Below are 25,014 nucleotides of genomic sequence, written 5' to 3' on the forward strand. Positions count from 1 at the left end.
TACGAACACAAGCTGCTAACTTGCAGGTCCTATTCACACATTATGTTCAAGGCACATACAATCTGTGTAGTGTGCACATGTCCAGATCTGTATGTAGCTAGTCATGTCCAATGCACATACAGTACTACACTTGCTATCTGTACCTTGCATTTGAGTGGGTCTGTACCCAGGCAAGTACTCACACAAAAACATGCACATGTGTACTGACCGCTATCTGAACAAGGCTTCAGCCTTACTTGTTTCATAGCTTTGTTATAAGGAGAAGAGGTGAGCTGGACATATTGGCCAACTTCCAGTGAAGAATGATGTCTTCATAACACTGCAGGGCTGCTGCAAAGTCAGCATCAGGGCTGCACAAAGCAGGCAATTGCACAAGCCGTGCTTTTGCAGATTTCCCCATCGATTTTGTCTTTGAAGCGTGCAGAGGTCCTGCAGTGCAGCATTATGTCAGCCAATATATTATGTCAGCCAATATATTAGGATAACCAACCTTAAGAAAGAAAGAAACTAAATACATAAACATGAGGGTTTACACCCTGACAGTAAAGTAGAAGTAAGCAAAGCCATGATTTTTTGCGTAGCAGGGTCCACCCTGATTGCATATGAACAGGAGACCACATGTGGAGCATGCAGAAGGTTCCAGGTTCTCTCCCTGGCATCTCCAAGAGAGGGCTGAGAGAGACTCCTGTCCTATCTTACCCTTGGACTTCGGGGCCAAAGTCCAGGGCCTCCACACACCCTGCCCCTCACAATCCTCTTTAGTCTGTCCTGGGTGGTGTGGTTTGTGTCCTCAAGAACCTACATGTTAAAAAATTATGCTTATCTTGCAGGGGGGGGGGGCCTCCAAAGGCCTTTAGGTCCAGGCTCCAAAATTACCTAGGTGCACCTCTGCTCCTGCTTGCAACCCTGGAGAAGCCATTGCCAGTCTGTGTAGACAATACTGAGCTAGATAGATTAATGGTCTGACTCAATATATGGCAGCTTCCTATGTTCCTATGCAACTCCAAAAAACCTTAGTCCATTTTTATTATAAACAACTCATGCTCATGAGGGACAGCAGCATTTGGAAAACAGCGCTGAAACTGCCTTAACTCAACCGTCTGCTCTTAAAATGATATGGTCTCGCTTGGCGGCCACTCGAGTCGGGAACGGGCCTTCTCCATTGCTGCCCCTGGACTTTGGAATGCACTCCCTGTTGAAATAAGAGCCTCCCCATCTCTGGCAATTTTAAAAAAGGTGCTGAAGGCACATTTATTCACCCAAGCTTTTAATTAGATTTATGGTTTAAATTTTTAATGCTGGCTTTAAATGATTTATTGTTAATGTTTTTAATGTTTAAATGATTTAGTTTGATTTAGTTTTGATTTTAACTGTTAATTGATTTTAATTGTTTTTATTTGTTGTAAACCTCCCTGAGCCATTTTTGGAGGGGGCAGTATGTATGCATGTATGTATGTATAAATAAATAAATAGTCTTTCATACTTAAAATTAACATAACCACTCTTCTCCTGCTCTCAATAAATAAACCTCATTATAAGAAGTTTGACAAGCTACTACCTTAAAGTTAAGCCTTTTTCTTGAGCATCAGACACACACCAGTCATCAGAAAAATAGTGAGGGAAGACAGTGGCATCATATGGGGGTGTGGGGGGGGGATCTATTCTAGTTTGGATTCATTAGCAGTAGGGTTATTTGCAGTAGTGATCGATTGACTTATCTCCGAGTATAAGGATCATACAGAGTGCAGTGCCATCTTAAGCAGGTTTACTTGGAAATCCCTATGAACCTGAAGGAGTGGCCGACCTGAGGTTCACCTGTTGTCGACAGACTACAGTTCCCATAATCCTTAACTGCCATGAATTGCAGTAGAGATGATGGGAGTTGTAGTCCATCAACTGGACAGCCTCAGGTTGGCCATCCCTGTAAATAGGACTTCCACCCAATAAATGTTCATAGGATTACAGTCTTAGATTTCTGCCTCTACGACTGCCTGTGACGTGTCTGCGAACTCCGTGACGGCGAACTCCTCCCCTGTGATAGATTCGCACAGACAGCCTGTGACTCTCTGCCATGCACAGGTCTAGGATTCAACTCCACGTAGGCGAGACAGCTCAGGTATGACTCAGTTTACAAAGCCGCATCGACACACAGCGCGACAACAGGCCCTGTAGCAAGCCCAACCCACCACCGCCTCCCCACTATTGGGCTGGAGAGATCCGCTCTGGGTTCCTACCCTGCGCCATGCACGACAATGCACCGCCTCCCTCCTGCCGCGTAGAGCTGATGCACTAGAGCAGCCGCCCTCTGCAAGGACTCCGCTTTCAGCGTCTCCAGCTGGTTTTTCTGCGTCAGTGCACTGCCTCCTAACTTTACGATGCAGTCCACGGCAGCCATCGCACCGGTAGAGCGACCCAACAGGGCACACTCAGCAAGTGCGTTCGCCCGCCCCGCTGCGTGACATCACTTCCTGCCTATGTTAACACTTTGTGGGCCACGCGGAATCGCGAGCAAGTGCGCAAAGGCTCCCTTTTAAACCTTTGCGGCATCCCCCCGTCCAAACGGAGTTGCAATGCGTTAGCGGAGGATTCAGTCAGAAGCGGCTTGTATAGCCGTAGGGGGTATGGGAGAAGCTTCGCCTGGTGGATGCTGCTCTCCCTGCGATCATGAAACTCCTGTGGGCTTCATGATCCCAGGGAGTTCCCCGTTGCCGATGCGGAATTCTGCGTTGCCGATGCGGAACCTCGTTGCCGATGCGGAATTCTGCGCTAGATCTTCACTAGATCTTTAAAACCAAAACATAAGTTGGCTCCTATTGTAAGGGAAAGACACTCTGCACATGGTCAAGTACTGTTTTCTTGGGTTCATTTTCAAAACAGAAGCTGGCTTCAAACCTAATCCCAACTGACACACAGTCCTGTTAGTCCCGTTAGTCTGCTGCAGCAAAAGGCACAACAGTCTTGTGGCACCTTAATGACTAATATATGTAGCATAAATGTTCATGGATAAGAAAGAGCCTATTCCATCGCATACGCAAAGTGTTAGCCCTTATAGTGTCTCCCTTCCCCTTACGACACAAGCTCCATGGAGCATCAGGGTCCAGTCCGGGACCTGTTTTGTGTGTGTGAAGAGTTTGCTTATTACAATAATACACAGCATTTGGACATTGCTTTTTGCAAAGCGCCTTACATTAATTATTAATTTATTTTGATTTATATTTGATTTGTGCCTTCCAAAAATGAGCCTGAGCCTTCCAAAAATGGCTCAGGGTGGTTATCTTCATAGATGTATTCCTTACAACCACTCTGTAAAGTAAGCATTATTATTTCCCCCATGCTGTATTGCTGCTGGAAGCTGAGGCTCAGGCTTGCCTAAGCTACCTTATGAATCCGTTGCAGAGCAGAGACCAGATTCAAATTGGGGAAGTCCTGATTCACAGTTTCTTAACTACTATGCAACACTGCACCAGCTCTCTAATGCAGGGGTGCTTAGCCTTGCGACCCCAGATGTGGATAGCGGACGACAACCGGTGATGTTGTTGCAAATTCAGAAGTGCAGGTGCTCGCCATGGCAGCCCCCATGGCCATGCCCACTAGGGTTGCCAACTGTCCTTCATTACGCACAATGTCCATCATTTCAGGGATTAAATGTTGGTCCCTATGGGGACAGCATTTGTCCCTCATTCATTCAATAACATATACATCAGTGATACTCAGGTTCTTGATTACCACTACATACACGTCCCAGCACACACCCCCCCACAAACTTGTGTCCCTCATTCTGGAACTTGCGTCCCTCATTCTGACAATGAAATGTTGACAACCCTAATGCCGACCCCAACACAGCCAGAGAAGTACCAATGCTCCGTCCCTGTGCGTCTCACCACTACTCCCTTGTCTTCAACTCCCATCCTCCCGCAGTCAAAATTGCCACAAGGGGACCCGAGGCTGGGAACCCTTGCTGTATGTATGTAGGAGGTTATTCTGTAAAGTTTCATATACGTTGATTGGAGCATCAGATACATTCAATATACACTGAACAATTCAGTGGAGAGCTGGTCTTGTGGTAGCAGGCATGACTTGCCCCCTTAGCTAAGCAGGGTCTGCCCTGGTTGCATATGAATGGGAGACTAGAAGCTTGAGCACTGTGAGATATTCCCCTCAGGGGATGGAGCCTCTCTGGGAAGAGCAGAAGGTTCCAAGTTCCCTCCCTGGCATCTCCAAGATAGGGCTGAAAGAGACTCCTGCCTTCCACCTTGGAGAAGCTGCTGCCAGTCTGTGAAGACAATACTGAGCTAGATAGACCAATGGTCTGACTCAGTATATGGCAGCTTCCTATGTTCCTTTGTAATTACAAGGGGAAAGCATTCTGCACATGGCAGAGCCGCCAGGAGAATTTAGGGGCCTGGGGCAAGTGTGATGTCGGGGCGCCTGTAAAAGGAGGTATGCATGTGTGTACAAAGCTGGGTGACCATGAGCTGAGGCGAGCGGGTACTTGCTTTGTGGGGACCCGGAGCAGATTGCCTCAGTTAGTTGCCCCTCTCTCCGGGCATCTCCCTGGTACAGGCTCGTTGATTATCTAGCCAGAGCGCTACGATTTTTAAAGGTGGGGGGGAATGGGTAGTAAGGCTAGTATGTGTCCTTTTTAATTTTTGCAGCTTTTATAATGTTCTCTTGCACATAGTGTGCACTGCAATGGAATAAGGACCACAGAACATCCAAAAGCATCGAACAACGAAACGCCTGCTGTCCTCGAGGAAGTCACTTTAAAAAACCCAAACTGGACTGATGACGCAGTTAGAGGTGACGTGACTTTCCCAAGAATCTTACGGGGGGGAAGAAGCAGATCTAAACAAGAAACCATTCCCCCTACTGAGTCTAGCTTTTTCCTGCCTCGATAAAATATATCCACACAGCACAGGAAAAGCAGTCGACTCTTTAATTCACAGGGGCGCCTCTTTTCTTCTCTTTCTTGTCCACCAAAGGATACGAAATTATTGATGATCCCTCAGTATAGCCGCTGGAAAAGACGATTGGTTGGTTGAGAGCCGTGTCTATTATGATGATGTCAGCATAGAACAGCTTTGGAGATTAGCGTGGATTCTACGGTTTCTAGGAGCCGATGCTGATGGGGTTGGTATTTTATAATATAAGAATCCTTGTCCTTAATTTTGGAAGCTTACTTTGCATCCTTAATTTTGACAGTGGTGTAGCTTGGAATTGCTCAATTTCTGCAAAGCGAGGCAGTTTGTTGTGTGATGAATGAGCGAAAATGGATTCGGACTGAGTATAAATTGTCGGATAGAATATTCTCTGCAAGTAAATTGCTGCCTTTTCAATGTATTTATGTAGGAGACAATGCACCATTGCGTAGTCGTATAAATTCCCTTTTATTTGTCCTCCACATCAGAGATATACCTTCTCACATAGAGTCACCGTTTAGCTGCCATGGATTATGGCCATTGACAATTCTATGCCTTATGAATTAACCTGTTCCTTTTTCCCCCCAAGCCATCTGCACCAGTGCCCATCACCACATTTTGCAGTAGCGAACTCAGTATGTGTTTTACACATTCAGTTGGTTCACATGTAAGGCCAAATCATGATTTGGAGTTACACGACTGAGTTTTGGACTGCTGCAACCCCCCCCCCCCCCACGCCCCTTACATACTCCACTGAATTCTTTATATCCTTCCTCAGCCAGGAATTCATAAGGTTAGGCCTAGACTACTAGCCAGACATTATTTGTGTTTGCCACCAGTCCTTTCTCTCCCCTCAGATCCTTTTCTGGCACTCAGGCAGAGGACTCGGGAGAGAAATGAGTCTTCTCTCTTTTGCACTGAGATATAGAGATGGTAAGAAACAGTGGAAGCCCTCTCCTTCTGCTCAGAAAGAATTCCTGCTGTTTCATCTTAAAAATGGCAGTGGAAACGAAATCTCTGGTGCAGAGATCTGTGTAGTGCTGCGTATTCTGCTCCCTGCAGGGCTGGGGGCACTTGCCACTGGCAAGCTGCAGGTGGTTTTGTATATGCCTGACCTGAGTCCTGTTCAGGTGTTGGGTGACTGTGTACAATATACACACTTCCAGTACCACTTGGTAGCCTCACAGTGACATGCTGTGTAGTCCACCCACCCACCCCCATGACCATCAGTACAGCATTTGTCTGAAGAGACGTAGGGAAGACTTCAAGGGGCGCAAGGGGTAGTGGATGCTCCCCCCCCTCAAAAATATTTCTAATTCCCCAATCCACCAAACTGGAACTTTACAGCAATGTGTCGGACACTACTGTTCTGGAGGCTTTTCAGATAGCAGGCTTTACTGTGGGTTTACCGTGAGGCTTTACTGCAAGTTCAGGGCACAAAGGATACTCCGGTGGAAAAAGAGGATTTTTTTTACCCCAGGCTAGATTGCACACAGTTGCCGGATGCATGAAGAAGACTCAGGTTTGTTGCAAATTATAAACCCTGTTCAGCTGACCTGTAACCCAGGAAGCCCTGCCCCTGTACTGATGTGTTATGTAAACTTTCTTCCCACTGTTCCACAATGCATACAGTGTTTGTACGCAGGGAGAGATCCTGCACTGTACATGGTTACATAATGACTGAATAGGGCTATCATTTGCATCAAAACTGGCAAACTATGGTTTGTACTTGCCCTCTCTATTCCACCATGTTTCCATTACGCCCACTATATCAATGTTTTCATTAGCAACCAAGCACTCCAGCTTGCCCATCGTGGCTTACATAAAAACAGCCCTGCAGGATAAGGCCCAAGGCCCATCCAGTCCAGCATCCTGTTTCACACAGTGGCCCACCAGCTGCCGCTGGAAGCTTACAGATGAGCTGAGGGTATGCCCTCTCTCCTACTGTTACTCTCCTGCAACTGGTACTCAGAAGCATCCTGCCTTTGAGGCTGGAGGTGGACTATAGCCCTCTGACTAGTAGCCATTGATAGATCTCTCCTCCATGAAGTTATCCAAACCCCTCTTAAAGCCATCCAAGTTGCTGGCTGTCACCACCTCTTGAGGAAGAGAATTCCACAAGTTGATTATGTGTTGTGTGAAAAAGTACTTCCGTTTGTTGGTCCTAAATTTCCTGGCAATCAATTTCGTGAGATGACCCCTGGTTCTAGTGTTATAGGAGAGGGAGAAGAATTTTTCTCTATCCACATGTCCACACCATGCCTGATTTTATAGACCTCTATCATGTCTCCCTGCAGTTGTCTTTTCCCCCTAAACTAAATAGCCCCAGGTGTTGTAGCCTTGCCTCATAAGAAAGGTTCTCTAGGCCCCTGATCATCTTGGTTGCCCTCTTTTGCACCTTTTCCAGTTCTACAATGTCCTTCTTTAGATGTGGTGCCCAGAATTGTATGCAGTACTCCAGGTGTGGCCGCACCATAGTTTTGTATAAGGGCATTATAATATTAGCAGTTTTATTTTCAATCATCTTCCTAATGATCCCTTGAAGGTTTCTGGCATTGGCAAATAAGCATCTATACACTGAATCTCTCACCTGGTGTGTGCTTTCTCTTTCTTAAGGCCATTTGATCTTTTTGACCAGCTAGCACATCCTTCTGTCTGCTCTTTACCTGGTTCTACTCTGTCGCCTTCTGGTTTATCTGAAGTATTTACACCCTTACACCTTAAGGGATGGCATTTGCTGAACCGGATACTGCCCAACTCCTGTCGGCTACACCCCCCACCCCCAGGCATCATTTTAAAAGCTGCTCTGCGACCTTTTTGATTTTAAGCGCCAGCAGTCTGGTTCCATTTTGCTTCAAGTGGAGCTCGTCTCTTCTTTACAGGCTTGTCATGTCCCAAAATGTATTCCTGTGGGCATTCTGACAGTGGGGGATCGGCTGCAAGGACAGTGTCAACTGAGGCAATTCTGAAGAAGTGTGAGGAAGTTACTCTGTCTGCCAGATAAGAGAGGATGGAAAAAGAGGAAGAAAAGGATGCTGCAATCCTGGGCAGACGTACTCAGAAATGATTCTCCACATTGCTTCTCCCTCACACTACTCCAACTATCCACCTGGCTTTCCCCAACTGTCCATTAAGTGTCTCCTCTTCTCTAAAAGTTCACATTCCATAACTAATAGAATAAGTATTGCACTTGCAATAGAATCCACTACTAGCTGTCTCCTCAAACATTGGCTTCATAATAACTGGCCACTTTGCCTGGACTTAGTAGCCATAGGCTTTAATGGGGCAGGAACACCTTAGTAACTTTTGAAATGCTGCTCCAAACTTCATCAGATGAACAAAGGATTGCCTTCCTAGACAAGCCTGAAAAGATTGCAACCATAATTTCTGCCAGTGGTTGAAAGAAATATAAGATATGCCTCCTGGATAAAATTTGGGCAAAAAGGTCTGTGTCAGTTTTCAGCACTTTTTAAACTTGCTCTAGCTGTGGCAGTTTTTATCAGATCTCCTTGAAATTAAGCACCTTGTAGACCTCAAGTAGATCATGCACACCAAGTTTCAAATTATTAGCTTAACAGTTGTCATATTTTATAAGCATTAGAATTTTGAGGCTTATAGTGGCAGAAACCTTTTTTTTTTTTTTGCTTGCTTGCTTGCTACTCTTAACGAAAGGGGCACTTCTGTGCCCTTTTGATTTGGAAGAGAACTGTTTGCAAATTGGATGTATGTGCTTCACTTAAATATTGTTTGTTGTTTTTAAATGAATGTGTGATTCATTTACAGATATGGATGGAAGGTAACAACCAGGCAGCAGAATAATTTATTAATGTATCACTTCAAAGCCCGCCTGATGTTTTGGGGGGAATGCTTGAGATTGCCAGCATTAAAAAGAATGCTCTATCCCTATGGTCAGCTCTGTACCGTAAATCAAGCAACATGATAAGGCTATTCACATGACAAGAGCTGCCTGCGTTACCCTAGTCAGCTCATGTTGTCTGGAGTGCTGGGAGCCCTCAGCTCCTGGCTGCTCCAGACCTGGGTAGCCCAGTTGTTCTACCCAAGGTTTTACCAAGGTAAATGATTGCCCCTGGTTACCTGGGCTTCCAACCATTTTGGGCAGCAAGTGGGGGGCGGAGCAGCCGCAGTACTAAAAGCAGCTTCTCTGCTGTGCACATGCAGCATTCTGGGTCCATGGAGGACACAGGGCACACTTTCTCTTACCCTACAGCCGGCCAAGTGCCAATCGCTGCCTGGCATGGATTTCTTCCGTAGTTGATCGTCTGCAGGTAGGAGCCTGCCTCCCCACCCACCCATGCGTACGACCTTCATGTTTTGCTTGGGGTGTGTGTCAGATAACCTATCACAATTACTCTAGAGCAGGGGTGACCACCTGAGGCTTTCAAGTGGTTATTGGACTGCAACTTCCATCAGGTGGCTGGAGATGATGGGAGTTGTAGTCCAGCAACAACTGGAGAGCCTCAGGTTGGCCATCCCTGCTCTAGTATGTTGTTATGTGTGAGTTCTACAAGGAAGAGCTTGCTGATTTCCCTCCTTTCTTTGTTTCAGGCACCTGTGATGCTCGCATAGCCCATCTGAGGAATCATGAAATTCTTATCCCTTGCAGTAGTTGTCTCCTGTGTCCTGGTAGTGTCACCATCGGAGGCCAGCAAGGTGAGGAAGCAAGAGGGCTGATAGAGGTGGGGAGATGCACAAAATGCAATCAAGAAAGGCAACAGTGCTTTGAGAAGCAATTGATTCTGCCAGATTTTTTCCTGGGACTGCGTGCAATGTACATATTACTCTGATCATGAGGGCACTGCGCTGGCTGCCAATCTGTTTCTAGGTACAATTAAAGGTGCTGATTATTACCTTTAAAGCCTTAAACGGCTTGGGCCCCAGAAACCTTAGGGACCACCTGCTCACAGCTGAATCTACCCAGCTGACTAGGTCCACGTGCTGATGCCTACAGAGACCCATTTGTCACACACTCAGGACAGGGCCTTCTTGGTGATTGCCCCTAGGCTGTGCGGCTCGCTCACAACTGAGATTCACATAGTTCCCCCTCTCCCAGGATTTAGGAGGCCATGGAAGACTGCCGTTTTTGTTCAGGCTTTTGGCCAGCGAGTTGCCCCTTGCTCTCTTTTAAAATTGTACCTGTCATGTTCTCTTTTTAGGTTGTTTTTATTGAAATTTTATTGTTGTTTTTACCTTGTTAACCACCCTGAGGTCTTAGGATGAAGGGCTGTATGGATGAATGGATGAAGTTCCAAGCAAAGTCAAATAGTTCTAAATCCTGTTGACTTCAACCTTACCTCTCTCATTGAAATCACTGGGATGTAAACATTCTCAGCTTTGTCTGCAATGGGCCCTACTTGTTTTATGATGGTTTTTAACAGGCATATATATCTCCTCTGCTTTTTTATCCCTTTTCATTATGTCAGTCAGTTCATGTTGGCCTGGTTCAGATGATCTAGGATGCCCAGCTGAGTCCAAAGTTTCCTGGTTTGTTAAACCACAGTTTCCAGTGATGTCAAACCAAGAAACTGTGGTTTAAGGACTTTCTAAAAGCAGGACCAAACTGTGGTTTAACACAATAGGAAGCTTTGAACACAAACTAGGAAGGCTTGAACTAGGAAGCCAGGCATGTGAGTGGAGGGGAAGGAAGAGAAAGTGCATGGGCATGTAGCTGGACCACTGTCTTACCTCTTTCATGAGTTTATGTAAAGTTAACTAGGTTGTTGAAAAAGTATGTGTAAGGCTGCAGTCCTTTACACTGTTATTTGGAAGTAAACCCCAATTTGCTCAGTAGTACTTGCTTTTTAATAAACTTGCATAGGTTTATTGTCATGGGTTTCTGCTGAGCGCACTCTAGTTGTGTTCCAGTTAATAGCAAACCTGAGCATTTCAGTCTACCAGAGTGCTGAAACCATGGGTTGCAAATCCCCTCCATGAGAAAGATCACCAGTGGCTTCAACTGATGATCTTGCCGCAAATATCTCCCTCTACAATGGCACCGGATCTTTCATCAAGTGCTCCTTCTTCCATTCATATCCTCTTTTGCAACTGTAGAACTCTGAGGACATCCGGTGCAAATGCGTCTGCCCCCCTTACAGGAATATCAGTGGCCAGGTTTACAAGACAAATGTGTCGCAGAAGGACTGGTGAGTCAACCTTTTGCAATGTTTTTACAGCTTCCAAGCTCTTAGCAAACCACTTCTGCAAGTTGTAAAACCTCATTCCTCCTCTGTTTATTCCTGGGCGCTTTCCAGACTGCATGCTACCATAATGTCACAACTTATCCCTTAAATGTCCTTCTGTGCTGCCTTTGTCTTGACATCACAGTCCCTGCACTGTAAGCAAGGTGCTGCTCACATTTCCAATGCCGCCTTCTGTGTTTTATTGCTGCATTACATCCCTATAACATCACATCTGCATTGCAAAAGAAAAAAAGAAAAAAAAAGCTGTATTTGCCTGTTGTAGGAGGTAATGGATTTCAACTGCAATCCATTGAAATCAGCACCACAAAACGTCACAGTTTACACCACTTTTTGCAGTGTAAAGCTGGCTATCTGGAAACCACCCTGAAGGCTCCTTGGCTCTCAGAACCAGATTAGAGCCTTCATCAGTGTGAATGGCCAAGATCTGTAACTGCTCCTTACTGAGGACCAAATGAGATGTGACAGGGCAGTGGTGTGTACTTTATCCATATATCTTCCCTGTCAACATGCAAAGTAAGATGGGAGATTATTTTTTACATGAAAAAGAGTGAATGGGGGAAGAGAGTGAAACCCACCTCACTGCACTGCACTTGTTGCTGTAAGCATTTTCTCACAGCTTGGCTGACTTCCTGTATTGGAACTTGGCTGAAAGAAAATTGCTTTTTAAAAGCAGAGCCCAATGAAGTAAGACAGGAAAGTGGGGGGCAGTTTTGCTCCACTCTACCTTGCATCCTTTTCATGTAAAGATAGATACACATACACACACTTTTATTGCGGACAGCTGAAATTCTGGAATACAAGTAGTTTGGCTGTGAAGCTGAATTGTATGTTAAAAATAAACTCAAAATCACAGATGTAAATTATACAGTGCAAAATGTCACAAGAGTAAAGAAAATGAGTTGTAGTAGTTAAATATTGAGGCTGAATCAGGGAGTTTTGAATTCTGGATTTTGGGTTGGTGGGAAAATGAACTCAAGTGTCATAATTTCTGGCTGTTTGATTTTTGACAATGTTGTGTGTATAAGATTTATCAAACTTGTTAGCCCCATTCAGACATTTAAAAAAGAAACTTCACTCACAGTTACAGCGGCTGAAAGCCGGTCAGAAGCAGTGTTCTCTCCATTTTTTCCCATCTGTGTGCAGAATGAGTTTTATCCTGGGAAGCAGTATCAAGGCAGTGTGTGTGCACACGTGCATTCAGAATGGAGCCTTCCTGATTCAACCTGAGCAGGATCTAAAATTAACTGAGCAGAGATCAAAAACTTGTGTGTGCATGCGCGAATGCACAGGGCTTAGAGGGAACACTGGGAGGAAGCCCCATCCTGCACTGCCACTCACTCCATCCACCTCGCCCTTCACGATTATGGTGCTGTTTGTATGAAGGGGAAGTGCAGTAACTGTGGCGACTGGCGCTTCCATGAGCAGCAGCCTCAGGCAATCCAGGCTGCCCCTCACAGAAGCATCGGCCATCATAATTATGACTCTTCCCTCTTCACACAAACAGTGCTGTAATCGCGAGCAGCTGGCTCAAGGGATTGAGTGATAGTGCTGGGGTGGGACTTCCTCCCCGCTTTGGGGAGCTGTAACTGTGAACACTGCTGCGCTCAGCAACATCTGAATGGGACTTTTGTCTAATTCTAGAAGCATGACTGATCAAGGGAATGCACTTGCAATGATTGGGGTGAGAACTGGGTTCTTTGGTGGTGCTACATTTCTCTGCTGGTGTTTTGAAGGTATACGTGGGGGAGCAACCAAGTAATGGCTGCTCTGCGTTTACGGAACCTACAGCTGCAGCCATTTTCTAGCCCATACCTAATGTACGTATTCAAAATGCTGATGGGGCAGGTAACATTGGAAATGGTGAGCTATGTGCCCTCCTTTCTCAGAGCCTACACACACACACACACACACACACACACACACACACACACACATGCTTGTGTTGGCTCATATTAAAATCAGGAAGGATGTCCCTGCTCTCATTCTTGTTAGAGAGACTGAAAAATGCCTTTATGGCTGTAACCTTGGGACTGGTGGAATTTACTTGGAAGAATTTCTATTGTGCCCTGCTTTGGTAACCTTTTAGGGTACATTCTCATGATGATTCCAAAAACATCCATGGCATAATTCATTTCTAAAGAAAAAAACTTTTAAAAAGCCCTCCTTTAGCTTTCTTTCAGATGCATTCTCACAGTGATCCAAGCCTGTGGGAAAGTGGGAACCCTAGATCCAAGCGGCATGCATATTCCCAGTTTTGTGTCATGAGAACCCAGAAATGTAGGGCTTGCAGTTGTACCCAGCTCACATTGATCCCAGAGCAGCCACCCTGAATCAAATCCCAGATCACTGATCTGAGGTCAGTGTGGGCTGAGTGCAATTGCAGGCTCTACTTTTCCAGGATCTTGCAACACGAAATCAGGAACATGTGATGAATCCATAGAAATCCCCATTCAGCCATGATTCTAGCTGGGTGACTCTGGCCAGTCACTTCTCTCTCAGCCTAAACTACTTCACAGGGTTGTTGTGAGGAGAACCCTAAGTATGTTGTACACCGCTCTGGGCTCCTTGGAGGAAGAGTGGGATATAAAATGTTAAATAAATAAATAAATAAATAAATAAATAACACCTGAGAAATATAAAGGAGGAGGTTTTTCAAGGTTTGTTTTTTCTTTAGAAATTAATTATATCATTGATGTTTTATATAGTTTTAAATTTCATTTTAAGAAGGACTTTTCAAACTTGTTCATTAATGTGCAGCATGGTTCTGAGTGTGTTTGTTCAGAACGAAGTCCCATTGGGATCTGTGTAAGTATACATAAGATTACCACCTTAGTGAGTCTTTCAGTGGCAGATAATTTATATTACATCATATTATAAAATGAGCTGGGCCTTTAATTTTAAACTTTGAACGTTTTTCTTCAGGTCTTTCTATGCATTTTGTGTGACTTCTGCACGCAAACATTTTCAAAAGACAGGCAGGTAACTGGTACCTTCAGATGCTTTGGAGTGGTAACTGCAGTAGTTCAAGCTAAGTGACCATAGAGGAAAGGCTGACAGGAAATAACTGAGGTTGTAACTGATCATATCATGAGAGGGGTCTGCTGCTACCAAATACTTGTCCTGTAATTTATAGCCAGTACCATTCTTTTATTTGGGTATTATATCATCAGGAGCAGGTATCTGGATTGGGAGCTGCAACCAGGATTAGGAGACCTTTGAGATCCATGGCTGATATTTCTTTCTTGCTGTTACAGTAACTGTCTACATGTGGTGCAGCCTATGCCAGTGCCAGGAAATGATGTTGAAGCATACTGCCTGCTGTGTGAGTGCAAGTATGAAGAGCGAAGCACCAGCACTATCAAGGTATAAGACAGACCCATCTTCTGCAACAGACTTCATGTCCCCTTTTTCCTCCTCATTGTATTCAACAGAGAGTTGCAGCTGTTGGCAAGTTCTCCCAAGACATATGTGAAAAGGGCTGAGGATGTACCCATGAAAAACTGCAGAGGGGCCATTCACGTGACCTGGTGGGCGGGGGGGGGGGGAGGCTATCCAAACCTAGCCTCCCCCCACCACCGCCCCAGGATGATCCTTCGTTGCTCAGTGGGAGTGTGGTCCATGCTCCCACATGATCAGGCCTGCTCCATGCTGTGCAGAGGATTGATCTGACACAGGGACTCATCCCGACTTCCGTGAAGCCCACAATACACGCACGCTGCATTGGGTGATTCTAGGCACCTGTCTCTGTGGGCGGCTGGGCTGGCAGCAGCCTGTGCTCACACATGAGCAGGTAGCCGAGGGTAAGGGAAAATTCACTCCCTTAACCTTGGCTAACAGCTGGGCTTCAAAGCCAGGCTAGGTGGCACTGGACCACCGGGATCAGGCCCAATCCCAGCGGTTCTCACATGTAGCCTAACCCGGGCTGGGCATCCATGGGCACATAAGAACGACCTCAGAGTCTGTGTCCAGTGTCTGTGTGAAAGGAAGTGCTGGTCCAAAAGAAGTTTAGAGTGGGTGAATGCCTATGTGCCAACTAGGCTGGGAAAGTTTCAGAAACAGTTTCTGTATTTCTGAAGGCCTAGATTGGTAGCTTGCATATGGGTCATTAGCAGAGTGGCTGCAGATGTGGCTACAGCAGAGTCAGGTCCCATACAAGTCAATGGAGCCAGCTGGTGCCTTGATTGGCCATGTCAAAACTCCCTGGTGCTCACGTACAGCCACTGCAACACATTGGAGAAATCACAGTCTAGTCTAATCTTACATAGGCAGCAAATAAACAATTGCGCTAACTTTTTAGTTAGTTGAATGTAAGGTGGATTTGGATCTTGATTCTAAGCTGACAGCTATCTCGGATCAGTCACACCATGCTTCTTATAGTTCACAAGCCAGACCCACATATTTTATCCATTGGTACCATCGGAGAGGATGAATGCTTATAGTGATTTTTGGCAATGTCTAAGATGGAAAATACTGTAGGTGATAACATTGTTGCACTTAAAGCTTTTTCTGTGCCATCATCCCTTCTTTATCTCTACCCCCAAACAATTAGGGTGAAATTGCAGCCATTTTGTACAGACTAAAAGGTTAGGGTAATAAAGAACAAATTGTACTCTCTCCATGGAGTAAGTCTTTGGAGGACATTCCTATCAATTTTCATTCCTCTAACAACTTCAATTAGGGATGTGCGAAACGTTTCGGATACAAAACGTTTTGTACCCAAAACAGCCTGTTTCGGGTGTTTTGTAGACAAAACAAAACACCCATTTTCCAGATCCAAATGTTTTGTATACAAAACAAAACGTCCCTGTTTTGGCTACAAAACGTTTTGTTGTTTCGGACCTCCATTTTGTACTGATCTCTGAGTCAGTCTCCATTTTGTGTTTGACATCTCTTTGAATTTCCCACCCTTCCAGCCTTCTGATCGGTGACCTAAATCATGGGCTGACCTGCTAACAATTCCCTCCTTGTTCCCCATTGGCTCTTTTGCTTCTTGCCACTTTTTACTGACCCCACATTGGCCGGGGGAAGGGTTGCTAACCCATGGGGTGCTGGGTTCTGTTGTTTCTGTGGTGTTCTGAGTGTAGATTCTCTGGTAGCATATGGGAGTGGATTCTTGTTTTTCACTGAAAATCTCATATGCTACCAGAGAATCTACAATGAACACCTCAGAAACACAAAACCCAGTACCCCAAGGGCTTGTGGGTATGGAGGTGGTTGGCACCCTATGTGCACTACACAACCCCTCGCTCTGGGCAACCCCAGTGCCCCCCAAGTGGAATTATGGGGCTGCTGAAACCTCCATTATTCCCTATGGGAGAAATCTTAAAAGACACGTAAACTTCAACTAATTCCTAATTCCTAAATTCCTAGTTCCTAATTCTTTTGAGATAATTCTGGAAGTTTCCTTGCCCCCATTGGGCACTACCACCCACCACACTCTGCTCTGAGTCATCCCTTTCCCCTTGATTTGAAGTGATACATTTGCTGGAATCCCCATTATTCCCTATGGGAAAATTCTTAAAGATATGTAAACTTTAAAAAATTCACAAAAAATCAGCCCTTTGCCTAATTCCTTTGAAATTTGGGTGGTAGCTTCCACCCATTGGACACTACCACCACCACCCACTCTTTTTGCCCTGGGACCCTTTTTAAAAATCCAAATCGATTCGGATTCAGAAAATTCAGCTACAAAACAAAACAGGGCTGATTCAGATTCAGAAAATTTGGGTACAAAACAAAACAGGGGTGTTTCGATTCGGATACAAATCGAAACAAGGAAATTCCAAAATGCACACCCCTAACTTCAATAACATTTTATGGTAGTTTTTGTGTTTTTAAAACCTTTAAAAGCTTTTAAAATACCATTGATGAAAGGATTGCAATGTTATCACCTATTTTCCAAAGTGTATACTTTGTCAAAAATCACAACAAGCATTTACCACCACGACCCCGCAGATGGTACTGACCACCCCATCTGACTCATGTACTACTAGTAATTTGGAGATACGCACAATGCCTGACATGAAGCGCCATCCTAAAGGTGATGTTGGGACTTGCAGTGCCCCTGCTACAGACCCAGAAGCAGTGGCTCTGCTGTAGAGCACCGGCGGTTGCATTAGCAGCATTAGCATATTTATCCCTATGTTGCAAATGGGTAACCTGTAGTAATGCTGCTAGTGCAACCACTAGTTCTTTATTGTGGCACTGCTGCTTCCACCATCACAATTAGGATTGTGCATCACATCAGCCCCTAGTCTTAGCCTTGATTGTGCCCCTGATAGCCTGAGCTGATTTCTCTTATTGTAAGAGAAGCTTGGGAGATCTGTGATTTGTTAGAAATGATCAGTTAAGAATTCAGTTCCATGCAGAACCCTTTGCGACTGCTTGCTCCTGCCTCCATGTAGTTCATTATCATCGTTTACCTCTCTGTGATTGGAGCCCTGCTGTTCTACATGGCCTTTCTGATGCTGGTTGACCCCCTGATCCGCAAACCTGATGCCTATACCCAGCCCCTACACAATGAAGAAGAGAATGAGGTAGGTGTAATGCTCTGCAATAGGGCTGCTCTTGGCAGTGAACAGATTCTGGTTTGCCACAGGGAAAATTGGATGGAGTGGAGAAAATAATTAACTAACCCCCAAATGGGTTAGCAGCATAGAGCTGCCCATGATTTCCCCCAGGTTATAGATACAACTTCCTGTCCACCAAAATCGCAGGTACATCTGTGATTGTTGACCACCTTATAGCAAACATACGTGCACCTTAGGAAACATATTTTCAGTAAAAATTAGGAACATAGGAAGCTGCCTTCTACCAAGTCAGACCACTGGTCCATCTAGGTCAGTATTGTCTACACTGGCTGGCAGCAGCTCTCCAAGGTGGCAGGCAGGAGTCTCTCTCAGCCCTACCTGGAGATGCCAGGGGTCGAACCTGGGACCTTCTACATAAATAGCAGATGCTTTGCCACTGAGCTACAGCCCTATTACAGCAAAGTGCTCACATGCAGTCACCCATCAAAATGCAAACCAGAATGGGCCCTGCTTAGCAAAGGGGGACAATTCATGCATGCTACCACAAGAATTGCTTTTAGGTGAGCTCTAAAAATGATTTTATTTCAGCAGGAATTTTTTTTTTTTTTTTTGCTCTTAGCACATTGCTCATTAACTGCTTCTTTTAAACTTTGCCCCTTGTTTTTACTGTTTGTGATTATGTTTTGTTTTGTTTTGTTTTATTGTTTTTGTATTTTAAACCTCCTGTGAGCCACCCCGAATATCTCTTGATGTAGAAGGGTGGGCTATAAATCATAGAAAGGGAAGGAAGGAAGTGACATTTATTGCTCACTCTTTCAAGGCTTTATAAGACAGGGGAAATCCTCCTAGCCTGCCCAAAGTTCTCTGGTTGAAACTTGAGGCCCTTCTCCACTGCCACTATGGTTTATGATCCTTTCCAAGGCACTGTGCACACCTTTTTCAATCTCAGATTGCACCCCATACCATGTAACATGCTTTAATGCTGAACTTGCAAACACAACAGAATCAATACCACACTGACTATGAAAAACCAGAAAACATGTTCATGAATGTATTTTCAGTTTTCAAATGCTGCTGTTCTGGACAAACAGGCCCTTTAAAGGAACTTTAAAGGAGGCTTACGGGTGTGGAGCCAAATCCATTTTAGGGTGCTACAGCAATGGATCAGTTAACATCAACATTTGTAGCTGCCTTTTCCCAACTTACTGCTTCATCTGTCTCGAATCTATACTGATTGGTAGCAGCTCTGCAGAGTTTCAGACAGGGGATCTTTTCCTACCCTTAGTTAGAGATGCCAGGGATTCAATCCAGGACCTTTTGTATGCAAAGCATATGCTCTGCCAGTGAGCTGCCTTCTCCAGCAGGAACTCTTATTGCTTAAGGTGAATGTATGTGATCATTACTGTCAGTGGGGGAAGTCACCAGGATATGTCCTCACCTTTCTTCTGAATTGACTCCCATATAATGGGATGCAGTTATTATTATTATTATTTATTCGATTTCTATGCTGCCTTTCCAAAAATGGCTCAGGGTTGTTTACACAGATAAATAATAAATAATTAAGATGGCTCCCTGTCCCCAAAGGGCTAACAACCTAAAAAGAAACATAAGATAGACACCAGCAACAGTCACTGGAGGTACTGTGCTGGGGGTAGATAGGACCAGTTACTCTCCCCCTGCTAAATAAAGAGAATCACCACATTAAAAGGTGCCTCTTTGCCAAGTTAGCAGGGGTAACTGCATACAGTTGATACTGTATTCTAAGTTGATAGTCTGTCAAAACACAGTTAAATATTTATTTTCACTGCATAAATTTCCGAATGAATCAGCTGCTCTTCACCATTGAAGAATGAGAGAGGAATGTTACTAGATAGTGATGTTTCCTTATTGTCCATGATGTTATAGTTTGCACTTAATATCTTTTTATTTATAAAATTGTTTCTGTCCTGCACCTTCTATCCCATGGGAACCCGAGGGCAGCTCACAAATAAAATATCTGTCAGCAAAACACTTAAAATGATCAGTCAGACAATTCACCAGCAGTAATAACAAAACTAAACAGCAACCAACCAAACAAACAAAAAACCCAGGAGGGATTAAGGTCAGTGGACTGTTTCATAAAGTGCACCCTTAAGCAAGGTCATTTTGACCTGCCTTCTAAACACCCCCAATTAGCTGATCAAACCAGGACTCCTGGGAAGCCAGCCGATCGCAGCCTCTCTAGGCTGCACGGCTTGTTTGCCCTCAGCCCCACCTCCAGGAGCAGGCACCGGGAGCTAGCTCCCATTGCCCCGGCTCCGTCTCGGAGGCGGGGCTAGCAGCAGCGAGCCGGAAGCAGGCCTGCGCCGGCTCAGTCCTGAACGCGGCCGTGGCACGCTTCATCGCCGCGGAAGGGGGCGGGTGCATTCCGCACGATGACATTGTGTTCTCGCTCCCCCAGCTCTTCAGGGGTGACGGCGTGCACTTGTCCCCCCTGGGTATGAGGTATTTTCTTGATGATCTGCGGCTGGGGTTGGCAACAGTGCTGTTTGGCCTGTGGGGTGGCGGGGCGTCAAGCTAGGCTGACGCCCGCTGTGGCGGGCACAGTGCGGAGGTGAACGGCTAATGCGGTGCAGCACCTTAGGTAAGCTTTTAGCTGTAAGGTGGAGGGGCGGGTCCCTTGAGGCTTTACAGATCAGGGATGCTGCCTTGCTCCTACCTCTCTGCAACCGACACCCTTCCGTATGGCTTGACAGCGTCGGGCGGGTTACGTCAATTGCTGAGACCTGACCTTAGGTCGGCGACGAAGGGCGCCCCCTTCTGGAAGCCTGGAGCCAAGGTGTCTGTGCCATGAGCTTCTAGGGCGGGGGCAGCCACGTGGTGGGCGCCCCATTCGGGTCCGCACTGTTGCTGCTGTGAATGCCAACCCCAGCGGCCGTACCTCTGCAGGCACTGTTTAAAAACTTGTACCCCTAATAAAGTGGCCAATTCCTCCATAATGCTTTGTGTCCATGTCTCCTTGGGTCTGGGTGCAATGAGAATTTCACAGTCTGAGCATGGCAGATAACAAAACCCTATCCTGTGGCTCATCCTCCAGTTATCAGAAGGCAAAGGGATGCAGAGCAGGACCTCTCCTGATGACCACAATGCTCAAGGAGCTTTGTGTGGGAGGAGATGGCCCTTCAGATATCTGGGTGCCTAAAATTTAGGGCTCTAAAGGTCCAACACAGCACCTTGCCTTAGGCCTTAAAACAAACTCCGTGTGTGCGCGTGTGCATGTTCTGCTGCATATCTTCCCATGTAGCACTTGTTTTCCAACGTGCGGCATCACCGTCATGCATCTGAAATGCCGTTCCTTGCCCTGGTAACTTTTGATGTTTATTTTCTCTTTTTGGTGTTGCAGGATGCCCATTCATTGGCAGCCGTGCAGCCTTCTGCCAGCACCAGGCCAAACACGGTGCTGGAGAGAGTGGAGGGAGCCCAGCAACGGTGGAAGTGTCAGGTGCAGGAGCAGAGGAAGACTGTGTTTGATCGACACAAGATGCTGAGCTAGTAGAGCTCACCAAGAGTGGAGTGAGCAGCAGCTGCTAGTTAGCTGGGTAGAGTATTTCTGTTAGGCAGTGCACACACTCCAAGGTCTAGTTTGAAGTTGTTGCCCTTTCTAGATTGTTTTTTAATTTGTTCACCCGAGAGCAAGCTAGGTTGATGCAAGAGACTCTGGCTGCACATGCTAAACCTTTTTTAACCCTTAAAACAGGTGCATCCTCTACATCTGCCCCATTGGCTAACACTTCTCTTCACTCACAGAGCTATGAGTCTTGCCACCTGATTACTCTATTGTTTGCGAAAACACAAAAATGCAACTTCTAGCTGCAACGTCTCTATTTGTTTTCAGAAGCTATAAGTAGCAGCAAAATCTGCTGGGTCCTGTAATCTGCTGGGCACATGTCTTAAGTTTAATTATGAGGCATGTGACAGGGAATTTCCTTTCTTTTCTTTTTAATTTACAGTTCAATTTTCAACTGGAACTGGATGGATTATTGGTATTATGCGCATGGCAAGATCCTTTCCCATTCCCTTGCCTTTGCTAATTTAGGACTCTACTCTTGTGAAAGTAACTGTTTTATGTAGAGGGGATTGACTTGAAAATCTGTCATTCGTCAGTAAAAGGTATAGTATAATCAAGGAAGCTTTACTTTTACTTTTATATACTTCCTTTCTGCCAGGGCACTCAAGTTAGTTTACAATTTACATATATGAAAACAAAAAAAGGAAGCATACTTTTTTTAAAAGCAGAATTGTCCCATGCCCTTGGAGTTGCTGATAGTATGGTCTCCCTGCCCTGGACCTTGCTGCTGCTTCTTCCTTGCCCTCAGGCCACTAGTAGGTCTCTTCAGGAACTGTTGAAATTAGCCCACTGGCCTAGGCTGCGCTTCATCTGCCTTTCCCTGCCAGGCACACAGGTTTTAATTAGCAAAGGGAGCTATTGGCCTCTCATCACGAGCCCTCCCAGCCAATTCCTGTAAGGATCTTTTCAGCTAGCTAACCTTGCTTCAAACACAGGGATGTGAGTTTAGCAGAACAGTTAGGAAGTCTTTCTAAAGGTGACGAATGCTGCAAAGCTCCTGAAACCAATAATCTATTGCAGAGAATTGATAAAATTCAGCAACACATTAGGAAAGAAAGCAGAAATTGGAGAGTGCATTTGGTTTTGATTCCATTGTTTGTTTTGTGCATGTCAGCACTTGTTTTTCTAGTGGCCAGTCTGTCTGTGTCTTGCCATCTGCCAACTGCAGTACAGACAGGTTGGGACTCAGAAATTGTACTTAGGTTCTTCGATGTTTCCCCCCTCAACAAACCTAGAAATTTCTGTCTGATATCTGCATTCCAAATGATGCATGGGATGAGAATCACGGAGAGACAAGGCAGGGCATCATACACAGGAGGAGTGGACGATACATACGCATCCACACCATAATTAATTTGCTATCTAAGTATATCTGATTTATGCTAACAACAACAAATATTTATATACCGCTTTTCAACAAAAGTTTCCAAAGCAGTTTACATAGAGAAATAATAAATAAATAAAATGGCTCCCTGTCCCCAAAGGGCTCACAATATAAAAATAAACATGATTGACACCAGCAACAGCCACTGGAGGGATGCTGTGCTGGGGCTGGATAGGGCCAGTTGCTCTCCCCCTGCTCAATAAAGAGAATCACCATGTTAAAAAGGTGCCTCTTTGCCCAGTTAGCCAAGACCAACAGATTTGCACCTGCATCGTCCACATGCACATGTATATCGGTTGCAGAGAAGAAGGCTATAATGTATGTGCTTTGATGACAGTAATAGTTACCAAACCAAATCAAGTTTATTACAGTCCATGACCAAAAAAAAAAAAAAAAAAGGAATAAAAACAATATAATACAATAAAAATATACAACATCAAAAGAATAAATTACATAAAACTGAGTTACAAGCATGGTAAGGTAATACACAGCTAAGTTTATCTCGTCTCATTTTACATGCTGCAGCACAAAATCTTGCAATCCTCTCTGTAACCTCCGTGTGGCGATCCATTAAAAAATAAGAAACGTAATAATCATCAGAATAACCCGATTTGTCTTTTAGAAGAGGTTCTATCCATATAGGGCGAATAGTCCTATAAAAGGCACAGTGTAAAAGGAACTTTCTAGTTAGTTAGATTAAGTCCAGAATAGAAGCTGGGTTCCAGAAAACTGCGAGCAATAGAACGAATGATGTTCATGTACTTCTATCTGCAAATGCACAATGTTTTTCATATGTGATTTCGCTTAGTGGTGCATATAGGGCAGTTTCACATGACCACTGCTAAGTCGGTAAGAAACATGTCAGGGAAATGTCAGGAATTTAGAGTGCACACTCCCAGTGGGCATGACGTCTGAACCTGCCCAAGTCCAGTTCCTGCACAGAATTCCGGAGAGTCTCTGCCAACTTGTAACCTACACTGAAGACTGACATTTGGTGGAGAGTCTTGGGAGAATGTCAGGTGCATCTTGAGAATCTGATGTGGGAATGGGACTTGGGTGGTTTCAGACGTGACACCCATTGGAAGTGAGCACACTTAGTTCCTGACGTTTCCCTGACATGTTCCTGGCTTACTGACTTGCTGGCAGTCATGTGAAGCCACCCAGAGATGTGGTAAAATATGGTGCATCTGTATGCAAAAGGTGCTCTTTGAGTGTAACTTGATTTTCCTTATGGAAGCTGCTTTCATGATCAGCCTGCACAGGGGGAATAGTGATTCTGCACGAGGAAGTCAATTTCAGTGTGCAGAAGCTGATCTCTGTATCCCAGTCTAAGGGCCAAATCACATGTTACATGAAGTATGTGCTTAGTTCTGTGACTGGCTTTTAAAATATGTATACAGTAAATAGCAGCTGGATTTGGGCCCCTTTGCACGTCAGAACTGCAGGGTAGAATGGGAGTTTAACTCTACCACGCTGTACTCCTAATCCAGATTGAGGAGAGGGTGGTGCTGTAGCTGCTATTGGTCAAAGGGGGGAAATGCTCTCATTGGCACGGTTGACACTTGAAAGATTACAGAGAATAATTGTCTCCACAAGGTGCTAGTTCAGCTATTCAGTATTTAATCACAGTGATATACAAGTAGCTAACTTGGCAGTAGCCAGTTTCTTTTAGCTTGACTTGACAACAGATTGCCCACATTTGACACCCTATAATATGTGACTGCTGCATATTTGACATCGTGCATATATGCTCTTACAGTACCCACAACAAGAGTGTCTGTTGTTGTACCAGAGGTGAAGGGGAAGCAATGTGAATCTAATGCACTTCTGCAATGTACTGTAGTAACGGTTTCTCCAATGAAAAAACCAGCAGCGTAAGATACTTTTTACTGAGGGCCTGTGTTCCTGCTGCATGAAAGTGAGCCCATTTATTACCTAATCAGTGTTGTTGTTTTTTATTTCCCTTAAGGAATCTCTGGCAGTGTGGGCCAGTATTGGTACTATGCAGCATCTTTTCATTAAATAAAGAAACTGGTGTGTATCATAAGATGTCTTTATCTAGTAATGTGGATGCTTTTTCTTTGGAAAGTGTTATTGAGAAATCACACACTGCTTCAGAGAATAGGTAGAAACATGTGGGAAAGAAGACAGGGATATGAATCCATCTTGAAATATGCAGGTTTCCAGATCATCACTAAACACTAATCTCTAAATAATTAGTTTCCGCTTAAGTAGAAGGGTAGGAGGAAAGTATTGAATCTTGTGATAAATTTAAAGGAATATCTAAATGTGAAGAATAAGACCAAGGTGCAAAGACATCATGTATGTCCCAGGTACTCATACTGGAACAGAAAAA

The 25,014-nt window shown here is 44.9% G+C and overlaps 2 protein-coding genes across 5 annotated transcripts in view; one reads left to right on the forward strand and one right to left on the reverse strand.

Annotated features, from left to right (window-relative positions):
* Positions 1-2,440, reverse strand: part of LOC128323006 (uncharacterized) — a 72,614-nt gene extending 70,174 nt beyond the window's left edge. For 2 of the 3 annotated variants that reach the window (XM_053245466.1, XM_053245467.1), the window contains exon 1: positions 2,235-2,377. In XM_053245466.1, the coding sequence (XP_053101441.1) occupies positions 2,235-2,244 (10 nt within the window). In that variant the 5' untranslated portion in view covers positions 2,245-2,377. Of the gene's footprint in view, positions 1-2,234 lie in introns of all 3 variants that reach the window. The other variant, XM_053245468.1, reaches the window with a different exon arrangement.
* TMEM9 (transmembrane protein 9) lies at positions 1,994-24,707 on the forward strand. Of its 2 annotated transcripts, none has more exons than XM_053245470.1 (6): positions 1,994-2,116; positions 9,486-9,590; positions 10,989-11,080; positions 14,392-14,500; positions 17,542-17,673; positions 21,050-24,707. In XM_053245470.1, exons 2-6 carry the CDS (start codon positions 9,522-9,524, stop codon positions 21,197-21,199), a joined length of 552 nt encoding a protein of 183 aa, XP_053101445.1. In that variant the 5' UTR covers positions 1,994-2,116; positions 9,486-9,521; the 3' UTR covers positions 21,200-24,707. The 2 variants fall into 2 exon arrangements, with proteins under 2 accessions (XP_053101445.1, XP_053101444.1); XM_053245469.1 differs by lacking the exon at positions 1,994-2,116 and adding an exon at positions 4,825-5,130.
* The last annotated feature ends 307 nt before the right edge of the window (positions 24,708-25,014 follow it).

This window comes from Hemicordylus capensis, chromosome 4 (genome assembly GCF_027244095.1).
Source record: "Hemicordylus capensis ecotype Gifberg chromosome 4, rHemCap1.1.pri, whole genome shotgun sequence".
Classification (NCBI taxonomy): domain Eukaryota; kingdom Metazoa; phylum Chordata; class Lepidosauria; order Squamata; family Cordylidae; genus Hemicordylus; species Hemicordylus capensis.

Coding starts and splice junctions, on each gene's coding strand:
- TMEM9 (XM_053245470.1), top strand. CDS start 9,522: ATGAAATTCTTATCCCTTGCAGTAGTTGTCTCCTGTGTCCTGGTAGTG. Junction 11,081..14,391: donor AATGTGTCGCAGAAGGACTG/GTGAGTCAACCT, acceptor TTGCTGTTACAG/TAACTGTCTACATGTGGTGC. Junction 14,501..17,541: donor GAAGCACCAGCACTATCAAG/GTATAAGACAGA, acceptor GCCTCCATGTAG/TTCATTATCATCGTTTACCT.